The 14,882-nt window shown below is 53.8% G+C and overlaps 1 protein-coding gene across 13 annotated transcripts in view; it reads right to left on the bottom strand.

Annotated features, from left to right (window-relative positions):
* Window positions 1–14,882, bottom strand: part of PPP6R2 (protein phosphatase 6 regulatory subunit 2) — a 134,707-nt gene that overhangs the window by 74,193 nt on the left and 45,632 nt on the right. For 9 of the 13 annotated variants that reach the window (XR_009155957.1, XM_058189831.1, XM_058189830.1 and 6 more), the window contains 4 exons: window positions 14,070–14,236; window positions 12,297–12,459; window positions 11,262–11,341; window positions 10,321–10,528 (listed from right to left, as the gene is read on the bottom strand). Coding sequence is in view for 10 of the 13 variants with exons in the window: in XM_058189831.1 (XP_058045814.1) it covers window positions 10,321–10,528; window positions 11,262–11,341; window positions 12,297–12,459; window positions 14,070–14,236 (618 nt within the window). In the remaining 3 variants the exon portion in view is untranslated. The remainder of the gene's footprint in view (window positions 1–10,320; window positions 10,529–11,261; window positions 11,342–12,296; window positions 12,460–14,069; window positions 14,237–14,882) is intronic. The other 4 variants (XR_009155958.1, XR_009155959.1, XM_058189833.1 and 1 more) reach the window with 1 other exon arrangement.

Genomic DNA, 14,882 nt, shown 5'->3' with positions numbered 1-14,882 from the left:
TATGCCCGAGGAATTCTATGGAAGTCCGGAAGAAGACGCATTTCTCCAGCGCATTGAGTTGTTGCTCCATAGCGTTGCAGAACCAGACCGGCGTGTCGAAGGTGGCTTTCCTGGACCGGAGTAAATCAGGATGTCGTCAGGTAGATAACCACGAACCGATCCAACATGTCTCGAACACGTCGTTCATGAAGTGCTGGAAAAGCGGCGGGGCGTTGGTCAACCCAAATGGCATGACAGTGTATTCGTAGTGTCCGTATCGGTGCGAATGCCGTCTTCCATTCGTCTCCTTCTCGCATCCGCACCAGGTTGTAGGCCCCGGAGATCGAGCTTGGTGAAGATCGTGGCCTCCGCAACCTCTCCAACAGCTCCAGGATGAGCGGCAAGGGGTAGCGATTCCGCACCGTAATGGCGTTTAGCCGGCGGTAATCACAGCACAGGCGCAAGTCCCCTGTCTTCTTCTTCTCGAAGAGGACCGGGGCGAGAGAGGGACTTTGAAGGCGGATGAACCCTCGGGCCAGATTTTGTCCAGGAAGTCCCTGAGGCGGCCAACTCGGGCTCCGACATGGAATACAGGCGTCCCACAGGCAGTGGTGCGTTGGGCAGAAGGTCCACGGGGCAATCGTAGGGCCGATGCGGGGGTAGTCGGTCCGCCTCCTTCTCGCTGAACACGTCAGCGAAGTCCGTCAGCTCAGGAGGCAAGGTGATGGCAGCGGTGGGGACGTTCTGGCCGGCACAGGTGTGGCGGATGTGGTCGACGCACTGCAGACTCGGGAAAGAGATGGCGTTCTGCGACCAGGCCACCTGAGGATCGTGGGTCCGAAGCCAGGCCAACCCAAGGACCAAGGGAAAATGAAGGTCCGCCGTGACATAAAACTGGATCGCCTCCTCATGGTCCCCAATAGCCAGGCGCAAAGGCTGGGTGGCGAATTTAATGGGGCCGGACACCAGTTCTCGTCCATCAATTGTCTCTACCCGCATCGGAGGGTCCACCGGAACCACGGGGACCGCAAACTGGGTCACAAAGGCCTGGTCCATAAAGTTTGTTGTGGCCCCTGAGTCCACCAGCGCATGCGCCTGGAGCCCGTCCGACTGGTTCCCCAACCATATCCGTGTGTCCAGAATCAGATGCCGAGGGGCCCAGAGTCTACTTCCATAGCGTCCAGTGGGGGCTTAGTACGTGCCCGACCTAGGGTTTCCCAGTCGGGCCTGCTCCGTTTCCCGATTGGTCACGCTGTGATTCGGGGACCGGCGTGCGTGCCCCACTTCGCTTTCTGGGGCAAGAAGCGGCGAAGTGGCCGGGCTCCCCACAGTACAGGCACAATCCCCCTTGGCGCCTCCAGTTCCCCTCCTGGGCTGTCAGGCGAGGTCTGGCTGCTCCCAACTCCATGGGCTCTTCCGCAGCGGTTACAAAACGTGGGGCGACCCGGGGTGCTGGTGGCGCAGGAAGTGGGGGATGCAGATGTCGAAGGCGGGTCCCGGGGGGGCGTGACGGGACGGTCGCCGTTGCAGACGGGCGTCGAGGTGGAGACAAAGGGGCACCAAGTTGTCGAGGGTCCGCGGCACCTCCACCCGGGCCAGCTCGTCTTGCAGTTCCTCTGAGAGTCCTTCCTGGAACGCATCCACCAGCGCTGCATCATTCCAGTCAGAGTCCTGGCACAAAAGACGAAATTCGGCGATGTACTCCTGCAGGGGGCGTTTCCCTTGACGGAGTTCCTTAAGGCGCCTGGTTGCCGTCAGCATCCGAACGGGGTCCTGGTACATGATGCGCAGGTGCTGCCAAAAACGCTGTTGGTCCGCCAGCAGGGGGCTGTCCTGGAGCAAGAGGGGCGTGGCCCATCGGGCAGCCGAGCCGGAAAGAAGGTTAATCACGAAGGCCACCTTAGCCCGGTCGTCTGGGAAATCCTCTGGCCGCATAGCCATGTAGAGCTGGCACTGTCCCAAGAAGGTCGGGAACATCTCAGGCTGCCCAGAAAACTTATCCGGCATGGTTATCGGGCACTTGCGACGAGGAGGAGGAGTGGGAGGACGGGGGGTGGCCCGCAGGCACATTCCCGGCAGCAAGTTGGCCTGCCAAGTGAGCCACTTGCTGCTGGAGCTGTTGATTAGCCGCTTGTAGCTGCTGTAACTGCTGTTGTACCTGCTGCTGGTCCATCTTTGGTGGAAGATGGTTTAGTCGGGGTCTTGGACAAAATGTTCTGTTTCCCTCCCCCAATACTCCCAACAAAGAGTCAGTCAAAGGCCTTCTCTTCTACTTTATTTACATAGATAAATGTCCTGGCCACGTCTACCCATGGGCCTGCCAAGTTTCTGGAGATAACGAGGAAATTATAGATAAGGCCAGAATTACTCACGAATATATTCTCCCCTCTATTGATACAGTTTGCCTGCGCAAATTCATTGCTTTGTCCAAGACAAAAAAACCAGGAAGTCCCGCCTCCTATTTATAGTCTCTGCAGATGTCACTGCATGACCATCATTCCTTGGCTTTGTCCCAACGCTTCCTCTGCTGCGCGCGCCGGTCACGTCTGCGCAGTCTTGCATCACTCCAAAACTGTTCTTGGGGCGTTGCCAAATCAGAAGAAGGCTCGGGAGAATCAGGCCTTGCCGGCCCCTCCTCCTCCCTTTGAGTGGGTGCCAGGGAGGGAGAGGGCCCAAAAGAAGCAGGGCTTGCCAGGTCTTCTCCCTCACTTTCTGAATCATCCGAGTCCAGGAGTCCGGGTCCAGGAACCTGGGTCACATCAGTGTCCAATCACACTTGGCCAATAAAAAATTCTATTCTATTCTATATTCTATATTCTATTCTATTGTGAGACCAGTCGATGGAAGGAAGTAAGCCTGCCGAGAATCCGGCACTACGGCCAGACCAAGCATCCTTTAGGACCTTGGTGATAAATGCATCCATCCATGGGCATAGGCAAAGCCTGTGTTAGCCTCCCACCCACAGGTCAGCCACTTCTCGGGCCTTTCCCCCAGAGGGTCTCTGCTTTCGGCAGACCCAGTGTTTTGAATAGAATAGAATTTTTCATTGGCCAAGTGTGACTGGACACACAAGGAATTTGCTCACAGATGAAAGCAAGCTCAGCAAGCAAGGTTCCGCTCACCGTGCCCTTCATTTATTGGTTAAAGGTGTTGCTTCCTTTTTTCCCCACGGTTTTCAGGAGGAGCTCACCTAAGGGCTCTCGTTTAAAACCTGTCCCCTCTGAACATATGCTGGGGCCGCACAGTCTTGGATTTGGAGTCTACAGGGCAGTTCTTCAGCCACAGCAGCCGTCTTTTTTCTTCATATTTATGACGGTCGCAATGTTGTGGGGGGGGGTCCTGAAATCCCCTTTTGTGACCTTCCCTTTATATATATATATATATATATATATAAAAAAGGCCATCGCGCCTTTGACCCAGAACCAAGCACCATTAAGACCAGCATCCGTTGTGAATGCTGGGCTCTTTCGCAGCTTGCTCGTCCTCTGTCCAAGTTCCTTCTGTCCAGATACGCTGAGCTCAATGGTGAAATCTGAACTGGTTTGCTACCTGTTTGCGGGTTGCGCCTGCATGCTATGCGCCAAGCACATGCTGTGCATGAGCATGCACAGTTCATACCAAACACGCGCATGTGTTACACACACCAAAAGGAGACTTGGGAAAGTAAGTAGAACAGTGTAGTGCGGGGGGGGGGGGAAGAGCTGTGGCGCACGATCTTGGGAACCTCTTTAAAAAACTTTTTAAAAGCATTTTTTGCTACCGGTTTGGGCGAATAGGTAGTAAAAAATGCTTTTAAAAAGTTAAAGAAAAAGGCTTCAACAATCACAGCTGTGCCGCGCGATCGTCGGAACCTTTTTTTAAAACTTTTTTAAAGCATTTTTTTACTACCTATTCGCCCGAACCAGTAGTAAAAAATGCTTTAAAAAGTTAAAAAAACAACAACAGTTCCAACGATCGGGCGTCGCTCAGCTGATGGTCGGAACTTTTTTTTTTTGTTTTTTTATTACTGGTTCGGCAAACCAGTAGCATGTTTTACTACCGGTTCCCGCGAACCGGTCCAAACCGGTAGCATTTCACTCCTGGCTGAGCTTCAGTAAAAGTTCCTGCGGGATCTGAGGTAGTGAGGAAGTCCCTGCGAGGAGCATTCTGACCGCTTGAGTTCTGCCAACCAGGCGTTTTTATTTGTCTGACCTCCGGATGTTGAAAGTCCTTATATATTATGCTCCCCAGCAGAGGCATCTGCCAGGGAGGGGCCGGGGCCATTTGCCCAGAGTCACTACTGTAGTGAGACAGGCAGGGTGCAGGTTTGATTACTAAAAATAAATACATACAAAGATGGGAGAAAGGAGAGCCAGTGGAGAGTCACCCTTCATTGCTCCAGAAACCCCCAATTCTGCCTCCATTGCTGTATGTTCTGAGGAAGAGGCAGCACAAGGTGGATGTCATGGCCCATCCAGGGGCCAAGTAGTTCGGATGCTGTGAGACCTTTTAACTTCCTAAAAAGCTGGTGGGAAACTAATTCTCAGAAAAGCCATTAGGTGGGGCGGGAGGGGGGAATAGTCACTGGTCTGCTTCAGCTTTACCTGGTCCCTTGCTGATCTTTTCGAGGAGGTGCCCGATGGGGTCTGGGCATCCCCTGTTTGCTGAACTGACTCGTTCCCCAGACGGTGCCTTGAGGTTCAGCTCAGGAAGACCTCGGTGCCTCCATTCCCTCAAACCCACCCCCATCGCAGCTCAATTCAGTTGGGGGGGGAGCCAAGATGGGGGAGGGTGGGCACTGGGCATCCATCCCTAGAGAAGCAGCCTCTGTCCTAGTCACATGCCTTGCGGCCAGTGACTTTATAGACAGCTCTAGCCAACATCTTGGGGGTGGGGATGGGGGTGGGGGAGAAACCTTCCAACATATCCCTGGATAATGGCTTGCTGTCATTTACTTGATGTCAGGGAGGGAGGGAAGATCTTCTGAGGGGGACTCAATGGGGTGTTTTCCCTCCCTCCTTGCTTGGCAATGCTACCTGCCCCGCCTGGGCTGGCCCAGAGGCTGCCTACAACCCCTCTTGACCAAGGACATCAGAGCAGGGCCCGGTCTATTCTTTCCAGAAAACTCAGAACGTGAACTACACGGAAGGCCATTCATCTTTTAGGGCCCATGAGAAGCAAAGCCATCTACTAGGCTCTATCCTCCCCCCCAACCCGCAAAACTCCGTGGCCTGATTGTTTCTTCCCTTTAAAGCCCTCTGAATACAACTCTTCCTCAGGGATGCCCCCTCACACCTAGATCTGAGAAACACCCTCCTTCCAGGAGGGGATTGATGGCACTGCTTTGTGTGGAGAGGAAGGATGACTGGGGGTGGAGTGGGGAGGGGGGGCTTTTCCATATCCTACTGGGGTTCCATCTCCACTCTGGAGATGGAGTATTAACATCTTCTACTAGTTGTAGACAATTTATTTATGAAATGCAAGTGGAAGAAATTATATTCCCAAGTGCTTCAAGGGTCACAAATGACTTTTAAGAGCCTTGAAGCTGCTGGGCGACATCGTTTCTTCAAATGCCCCCCCCTCCCCCCAACAAGTTGGTGAGGTACCAACTGTACGCTGACGACACGCAGCTGTACTTTTCCACCCCAGGCCACCCCAACGAAGCTATCAAAGTGTTGTCCCGGTGCCTGGAAGCCGTACTGGTCTGGATGGCGAGAAACAGGCTCAAGCTCAATCCCTCCAAGACGGAGTGGCTGTGGATGCTGGCACCCCGGTACAGGCAGCTGCAGTTGCAGCTGACTGTTGGGGGCGAAACATTGGCCCCAGAGGAAAGGGTGCGCAACTTGGGCGTTCTCCTGGATGAACGGCTGCTGTTTTAAGATCATTTGACGGCCGTCTCCAGGACAGCTTTTCATCAGGTTCGCCTGATTCGCCAGTTGCGCCCCTTCCTTGACCGGGATGCCCTATGTGGTTAAATGATCTGGTATTAGATGATTTAGTAACAGAACCAATGTCATGGTCGGATCATTTTCTCCTTCGCCTAGACTTCCGAACCGCCATTCACCACCGCAGGGAGACGGAACCTATACGGTGGTTCCGTCCCAGGCGCCTGATGGACCCTGAGAGGTTCCAGACGGAGCTTGGGCCATTCCCTGAGGATCTGGCCCACGGCACGACTGAGGAACTGGTCGTGGCCTGGGAGCAGGCCGCGGCCGGGGCCCTGGACCGTGTCGCGCCTTTGCGGCCTCTGACCCGGCGTAGATCTCGTCCGGCCCCTTGGTTCTCCGAGGGGCTGAGGGAGATGAAACGCCGGAGAAGACGCCTAGAGAGCACCTGGAGGTCCAGTCGCTCCGAAGCTGATCGGACACTAGTTAGGACCTATTCTAGGACCTACCTAGTGGCAATGAGAAGCGAGGCGCTCCTCGCCTCCACCCTCATTGCGTCGGCAGATAACCGCCCGGCCGCCCTGTTTGGTGACCCGCTCTCTCCTACATCAGGAGGTGCGGGATGACCCTTTGCAGGGTCGAGCCGAGGAGTTTAGTGGTTATCTATCGATAAAATCGCTCAGCTGAGGGACGGTCTGGACCGAATTTGGGATGATCAAGCGAGGAGAGGAGGCACGTCTTGTTGAGCACATTTGGGATGAGTTTGACCCTGTGGCTCCGAGGGCGTGGACAGGTTGTTGGGGAGGCTTCACGGCACGACATGTTTACTGGACCCGTGCCCTTCCTGGCTGGTACTGGCCACTCAGGCGGTGACACGAGGCTGGCTCAGAGGATTATCAACGCTTCTTTGTTGGATGGGGTTTTCCTGCCGCCTTGAAAGAGGCGGTGGTGAGACCCTCCTTAAGAAGCCCTCTTTGGACCCAGCTATTTTGGGTAATTATCGTCCAGTCTCCAACCTTCGCTTTGTTGCGAAGGTTGTAGAAAATGCCGTGGTAGCGACAGCTGCCCCAACACCTGGATGAAGATGTCTATCTAGACCCGTTCCAGTCCGGCTTCCGACCCGGATACAGCACGGAGACAGCTTTGGTCGCATTGGTGGATGATCTCTGGAGGGCCAGGGACAGGGGATATTCCTCTGCCCTGGTCCTATTAGACCTCTCAGCGGCGTTCGATACCATCGATCATGGTATCCTGCTGCGCCGGTTGGGGGGATTGGGAGTGGGAGGCACCATATATCGGTGGTTCTCCTCCTATCTCTCCGACCGGTCACAGACGGTGTTGACAGGGGGGCAGAGGTCGACCGCGAGGGGCCTCACTTGTGGGGTCCCACAGGGGTCGATTCTCTCGCCCCTGCTGTTCAACATCTACATGAAGCCGTTGGGTGAGATCATCAGTGGTTTCGGAGTGAGATACCAGCAGTACGCTGACGACACCCAGCTGTACTTTTCCACCCCGGACCACCCCAATGAAGTTGTTGAAGTGCTGTCCTGGTGTTTGGAAGCTGTACGGGTCTGGATGGGGAGAAACAGGCTCAAGCTTAATCCCTCCAAGACGGAGTGGCTGTGGATGCCGGCACCCCGATTCAGTCAGCTGCAGCCGCGGCTGGCTGTTGGAGGCAGTTACTGCCCCCAAAGGATAGGGTGCGCAACTTAGGAGTCCTCCTGGATGATCGGGTCTCGTTTGAAGACCATTTGACGGCCGTCTCCAGGAGGGCCTTCCACCAGGTTCGCCTGGTTCGGCAGTTGCGCCCCTTCCTTGATCGGGATGCCTTATGCACAGTCACTCATGCGCTCGTTACCTCTCGCTTGGATTACTGTAATGCTCTCTACATGGGGCTCCCCTTGAAGTGCGCTCAAAGGCTTCAGTTAGTCCAGAATGCAGCTGCGCGGGTTATAGAGGGAGCTACGCGTAGCTCCCATGCAACACCGCTCCTGCGCAGACTGCACTGGCTGCCTGTGGCCTTCCGGGTGCACTTTAAGGTGTTGGTTATGACCTTTAAAGCGCTCCATGGCTTAGGACCTGGGTACTTACAGGACCGCCTGCTGTTACCACACGCCTCCCACCGACCCGTACGCTCCCATAGAGAGGGACTTCTCAGGGTGCCGTCCGCCAAACAGTGTTGGCTGGCGGCCCCCAGGGGAAGGGCCTTCTCTGTGGGGGCTCCCACACTCTGGAACGAGCTTACCGGGTTTACGCCAAATACCTGACCTTCAGACATTTCGTCGCGAACTCAAGACTCATCTTTTTATCCGCGCGGGGCTGGCTTAAATTGGGATTTTAATGTTAAATTTATTAATTTTAAATGGGGTTTTTTAGTATGGTAAATTTTAATCACTGGGCTAATTTAAATAAGTTTTTTAAATCGTATTTTAAACTTGTATATTGTATTGTCGGTTTTATTATGCCTGTACACCGCCCTGAGTCCTTCGGGAGAAGGGCGGTATAAAAATCAAATCAAATAAATAAATAAAATAAATACTCACGCTCTTGTTACCTCCCGCCTGGATTATTGCAATGCTCTCTACATGGGGCTCCCCTTGAAGAGCACCCGGAGGCTGCAGTTAGTTCAGAATGCGGCTGTGCGGGTGATAGAGGGAGCCACACGTGGCTCCCACGTAACACCACTCCTGCGCAGACTGTACTGGCTACCTGTGGTCTTCTGGGTGCACTTCAAGGTGTTGGTCACTACCTTTAAAGCGCTCCATGGCTTAGGGCCAGGGTACTTACGGGACCGCCTTCTGCTATCGAATATCTCCCACCGTCCTGTACGCTCACACAGAGAGGGGCTTCTCAGGGTGCCGTCCGCCAAGCAATGTCGGCTGGCGGCCCCCAGGGGAAGGTCCTTCTCTGTGGGGGCTCCTACCCTCTGGAACGAGCTTACCGGGTTTACGCCAAATACCTGACCTTCAGACATTTCGTCGCGAACTCAAGACTCATCTTTTTATCCGCGCGGGGCTGGCTTAAATTAGGATTTTAATGTTAAATTTATTAATTTTAAATGGGGTTTTTTAGTATGGTAAATTTTAATCACTGGGCTAATTTAAATAAGTTTTTTAAATCGTATTTTAAACTTGTATATTGTATTGTCGGTTTTATTATGCCTGTACACCGCCCTGAGTCCTTCGGGAGAAGGGCGGTATAAAAATCAAATCAAATAAATAAATAAAATAAATACTCACGCTCTTGTTACCTCCCGCCTGGATTATTGCAATGCTCTCTACATGGGGCTCCCCTTGAAGAGCACCCGGAGGCTGCAGTTAGTTCAGAATGCGGCTGCGCGGGTGATAGAGGGAGCCACACGTGGCTCCCACGTAACACCACTCCTGCGCAGACTGCACTGGCTACCTGTGGTCTTCCGGGTGCACTTCAAGGTGTTGGTCACTACCTTTAAAGCGCTCCATGGCTTAGGGCCAGGGTACTTACGGGACCGCCTTCTGCTACCGAATATCTCCCACCGTCCCGTACGCTCACACAGAGAGGGGCTTCTCAGGGTGCCGTCCGCCAAGCAATGTCGGCTGGCGGCCCCCAGGGGAAGGTCCTTCTCTGTGGGGGCTCCTACCCTCTGGAACGAACTTCCCCCTGGATTACGCCAACTGCCTGACCTTCGGACCTTCCGCCGTGAGCTCAAGACCTATTTATTCATCCGTGCGGGACTGGCTTCGTGATTTTTAAATTTTATAATTTTATATTTTTAGAGAGTTTAATTTTAATAGGATATTGTTTTATATCTCAGCCCATATATAATAAGTTTTTTAATTGTTGTTTTAATTGTATATTGTTCTATTTTTATTATCGCTGTGAACCGCCCTGAGTCCTTCGGGAGAAGGGCGGTATAAAAATCTAATAAATAATAATAAATAATAAGGCTTTGCCTGTAAGTGAGCTTCTGGCACCAAGCGAGGCCCACCGATGGCATCCTTCCCTTCTCCTGCTTTGGAGGGCTTTCCTATACCCACCCTCCCCAGCTTCTCTGTGCCACTGCCCAGGCATCCAGAGGGGGTCTGTTGTGTCTGCGCCCCCCGAGTCGGGCCTGCTACCAGAAAGTGACTTGGACAGTGAGGGGGAAGGGCCGTCAGGATTTACCTCGGGAGCACCGGCTTGCCTGGCTCAGCTCCAGGAGCCAGAAGCAGGCCAGGTGAAAGAGATAACAAGGCCTCCATCCCCTGACTCCACAGGATATAAAAGACAGCCAGAGCTGCTGTGTCTCTTTGTAACAGGCAAATCCACTGATTAAGAGCTGACGTTTGTGACTCACCAGCGTCGTGGAAGATAACGGAGGCTCTTGGCAGACGCTGGCTATTCTGCTGCCAGAGCTGATAGTGACGGCTAATTAAGCCATCATTCGGACGGAGGCGAGGGAAGACAGAACAGGGTCCTTGGGCATTCGCCCCCAGCCCCCTGCTAACCACTTCCGCACCTGATGAAGAGGGCCTTTTCGTTCTCAGTGTCCACGGTCGGCAGGACGGTTTCCTGGCCTGAACCTGTGCTGATGGTTTCTGTGACCACACTGGCCGCCTCTTCCTCTTCCTCGCTGTCTGAGCCACCAGAGGAGCTGCTGTCTGAGGCAACCAAGGGTGCTTTCCGTGCCACGCAGACGTTCCAGGTGCAAGGGGAGGCAGCGTTTGCTGTACAAGGAGAAGTACGCAATGCCCCATCATGCAAGCCTTTCTCCCACAGGTCAGCGCACCAGGCTACACGTGCCCAGGGTCAACTCTTTCGTGCGTTGCCTTAAAATGAGAGAGACCCCTTTGCCAGCTGACAAACTCAAAACCTCCCAAGAAACTGGAGCGCTTGAGCATCAGAGAGATATGGCAGGGCCAGCCGCGTTGGCAGCTATAAGGGAGCCGTTTGGGTGGGGCTGAGGTAAGCCCGGTGCCCAATGACAGGGAACCCCGGGCTATCACTTCTAATACCTTGGCCTTCTTTTCAAGCCATTGTCTTTCCACTCAATAACCTTTCCTGGGGGATACTGGCAGAGGTCTAAATTTCTGCCACACCTTGATTAAATCTACATCAGTGTTCCAAAATATAGCTCAAATTCCTGAGCTGCCAGCTAGTGAAGGCAAAGGGCTATTATAGGTCAGGTAGGTTCCTTTCCTCCTGCAACAGGCAACACGGTCAGGGTAGAAAGGTAGTCAGGCTGGCCGGCAGGCAAAGCTGGCGGTGAGAAGGGAGGGAGGGAGGAGGGTCTTTCCAGCAGAACTCCCAGGGTGGTATGGCCTTTCCCATCTGCAAAAGAGACTCCCGGAGCATCTCACGTGGCAGAGGCATAAGGTAAACCTGACTACCATCCCTCCCCACAGAATTTCCCTTCCCTCCTTGCTGGAGGGACAAAAGTAGGGGACAGTGGCCACTTACAGTTCTCATCCTGGCTCTTCCTGGCACTTCTCTCGGAATCGTTATCCACAGGGGAGCTACACCTGGGAGCCGCTTCGGAGCTGGAAGGGAAAAGCCAGTCTCTCGCTCAGACCGTGTGTTTCTGGCCCTGCGCAAGGCCCTTGGGCCACAACCCTGCAGCAGCTCCGGGAGGCACTCTGGGCAGCCTTGGGGAACAAAATGCCACCTCCCCCAGTTTTTTTTGCCACAAGTGAGAGACAAAATCTGTCTGCACTGCTCACAGGGCAGTCATTCGAAGGGAAGACCGGAGATGTCTGCTTAGGCCCTCAGCTAGGGGTCTCTATCAGGAAGCCCCCTGTGAGAGCAATGGGGCTCTGCTTGCTTCCACATCTTCAGCCCCCTCCTCTCTTTGCCCCAGTTGCCCTCACCTGCCTCACCCAGAGAAGAAAGGAGCGCCCACAGGTGGCAAGACACACTGGTTCACGCCTTGCCTGAACAGCTGCTAAAATGCAGCCCCTGAGACTGCGCTTGATCCCCCATGAACTAAGGGAAATGCCCAGAGGGAGGGGAGAGAAAACCACGGGGTAGCCGGGAGAGGCGAAGGCTGGAAAGGAGGAGGCATTGCTTAATTTGGGGGGGGGTTTACACATTGGCTCACCCTTCCTTTGAATCAACAGCTGCCCCAATGTAATCCTTTGGACACTTTCACAAGAGCGACCCAAAGATTTGCCCCGAGAGGATCTGGAGGAGGCCAGGATCCGCCTTCTAGCTGCTTCCAGAGTTTTAGAACTGTTCCCACGAAACAGATCCCCCTGCCAGGGTTGGCCCTGAAGGTGCCATGTCTTAGCTAACAGCCACAGCCACCAAACATTTCAGAATACGATGCCCCGTCTAGACTGGCACAAAGGAGGACGAAGGGGCCTCCATACCTCCTCAGTTTCAGAGCACTCCTGAATTCCTTCCAGGGAACAAACCTCTGCACCCGGCAGACCTTCCCGGCCTGAACCTTCTGGGCCTGCCAAGCAGGTGTGTCTGGGTATCCTTCTAGCCGCTTACCAGCAGAAGGGTTGGAAGTCCGTGAACTTGGCCCAGCCTCGCTCTTCGGGAGCCTTCGTGCCAGGCATTACGGAATCCCACACGCTGGACCCGATGTCTGTGGCCACCCAAGAGGCCGGAGGCTTGGACTTCACGGGCTCAGCGGCTCTCCTCCACCCAGACCCTACAAGACACAAAGGCCACAGTACTGCCATGCAGGGACTGCAGTGGGCAGCGACTCCATCGGGCAGCCAAGGAGAGCTCAGTTGCCAGAAAGGGCCCCCACCCCTCTGCAGTGCAGAACAAAGGCTGCCTTCGGATGAGGGGTCGGGACTCTGCCCATCCCCACGGACCCAACAGCTCTCAAGTGAGAGGGAGGAGGAGGAAGACGAGGTTCACAGCGCTGCCATTATGGCTCTCCTGGACTTTTCTCCTCTGGCACTGGCTAGGATGGGAGATGCCCCCCCCCCCGCCACGCTCCACCACCACCACCCCGACCCAAGTACTCAACTACATCTAGGGCATTTCTCTGGCTACTTTCAAACGCTCAAATACAGACATGGATACGGACCTCTCCCCTAATCTGGAATGTGGGAGGCCAGCCGGAGGTCCTTTCCAGACCTCTTGCCTCACTCTTCACCCTTTGCTTTTCTGCGCAGCGTTTTTGGCTGCTTAGTTCATATGCTCTCTGGTGCTGGCTGGATCCCATCCCTCGGGATGCCCTTTGGCCAGGATGTGACCCTCTGCCTGCTCCCGAGACTCTGGCCAAGGGCCTCGATGCTTTCCTCAGAGGACAGCAGCAGCCACATCTGGGTGATTGTGAACAAGGGACGGGCAAAGATCGTGAGTTCAGTGGTGAGGCCAGGGGGCATAAGAAGTCAGCTGGATGTGTTTTACACAGCAAGATTCTTAGGAATCATAACAAATGCCTTGAAAACCGTTCATACTTCCGCATCATTCGAAGGGCATTCATTGTAAAGGGCACGGCTAAATGTCGTGGAGATTCTCCATCATCCAGGTCATGCTGGTCTCAAAGGTGCTTTTCCAAAAGGCAACTGGATGTTCTTGTTTTCTCTCCTTGAAGGCGTTTCGCCTCTCATCCAAGAAGCTTCTTCAGTTCTTCTTAGATGAGAAGCAAAACATTTTCAAAGAAACAACCCAAGAAAGTCCAGTTGCCTTTTGGAAAAGCACTTCTGGGGTCTTGAAAATTACATGCTTGTTTTGATAGCTCTTGACTTCATTCTTTCTTAGAAAGCGCCTCACAATTAAGCCCAAATCCAGGCTTCAAGCTGGCAGAAATGGATTTCCAGTTCTCTGAAGCCTGTAAAGGAAGGTGGACAACCGCAACACTCCGGGGCACTAACTGCTAGGGAAAGTGGGGAAAGCAACTTCCATGGTGAACTGGCAGGCAAGCGCAGACAAACCCTCTGGAGGCCATGGATCCTGTCTTGGGACTGCAAGGGGCAGCCATCTCCATCAAGGGCCCGGGGTGGCCCTGTGCACACAAACGCCACGCAGCTTAGTCCCCACATCAGTTCAACTGATCTTCCATCCAGGTACAATAAGCAGGAGGCCATGCTTGGAGAATTCAGAGGAACTGAATGAAGGCAGGTGGGGGTCTCGCTTTGCTTGACAGTGGATAGTTCTGGGGTCCCACCCTCAAAAGCCTTCAACCTGGCAGCCCTGAGAAATAAGAATCCTGTACAGCCACAGTAAAGATCTGCGAGGTATAGCCATTTGGAATGTGTAGCAAACATCCCAGAGATCTGGCTACGGTCCCCCAAATCTCATTACCTTCAGAAGAGGGATCCGTGGCCTGGTTTTCTGCCTTCCAGGGGTCCTCAGGATGGGCAGCTGTCCCCTTCTCAGCCTCCTCTTCCCCGGAGTCCATGCAGCCATCATGTTCCCCATTTTCTAAGCTACCTTTGCCTGAACCTTCCACAGAATGAAGTCCTCCAAAGCTAAAATGACCCAGAAACAAAAGGACAATAAGGAACTGCGCAGGCGTGTAGTCCTCAATGGAACTGCATCTACATGGAGGGAAGTATGTAGTGGGATGCCCCAAGGCTCTGTTTTAGGCCCGGTACTCTTCAACATTTTCATCAACAATTTGGATGAGGGGGTAGATGGGGAACTCCCCAAAATAAGGCCACATTTGGAATCCTGCATCCATTTTTGGTCACCACGATGTAAAAAAGATGTTGAGACTCTGGAAAGTGTCCAAAGAAGAGCAACAAAGGTGTTTAGGGGACTGGAGGCTAAAGCATAAAGAACTGGAATTGGTGGAATTGGATATGTCTAGTTTCATGAAGAAAAGGTCTAGGGCGGGGGTGGTATTCACTTACTTCCCCTACCGGCCTTCCGCCTATGGGCTTTGCTGCCGCGGAAACCTTCTGTGCATGTGCCCAGCCTCAAAAACGTGCTTAAATAGCATGACTTGGAGTGGGCCCACCCGCGATTTCTGCTACCAGTTTGGGCAAACTGGTTCAAACCGACCGAATACCACCTCTGGACTAGGGGAGACATGACAGCAGTGTTCCCATATCTCAGGGGTTGCCACAAAGAAGAGGGAATCAAGCTATTCTCCAAAGCCCCTGAAGGCAGGAC

This window comes from Ahaetulla prasina, chromosome 7, assembly GCF_028640845.1.
Source record: "Ahaetulla prasina isolate Xishuangbanna chromosome 7, ASM2864084v1, whole genome shotgun sequence".
Taxonomy (NCBI): domain Eukaryota; kingdom Metazoa; phylum Chordata; class Lepidosauria; order Squamata; family Colubridae; genus Ahaetulla; species Ahaetulla prasina.
The sequence above is the reverse complement of the archived record's forward strand: the minus strand, read 5'-3'. Positions and strand labels throughout refer to the sequence as shown.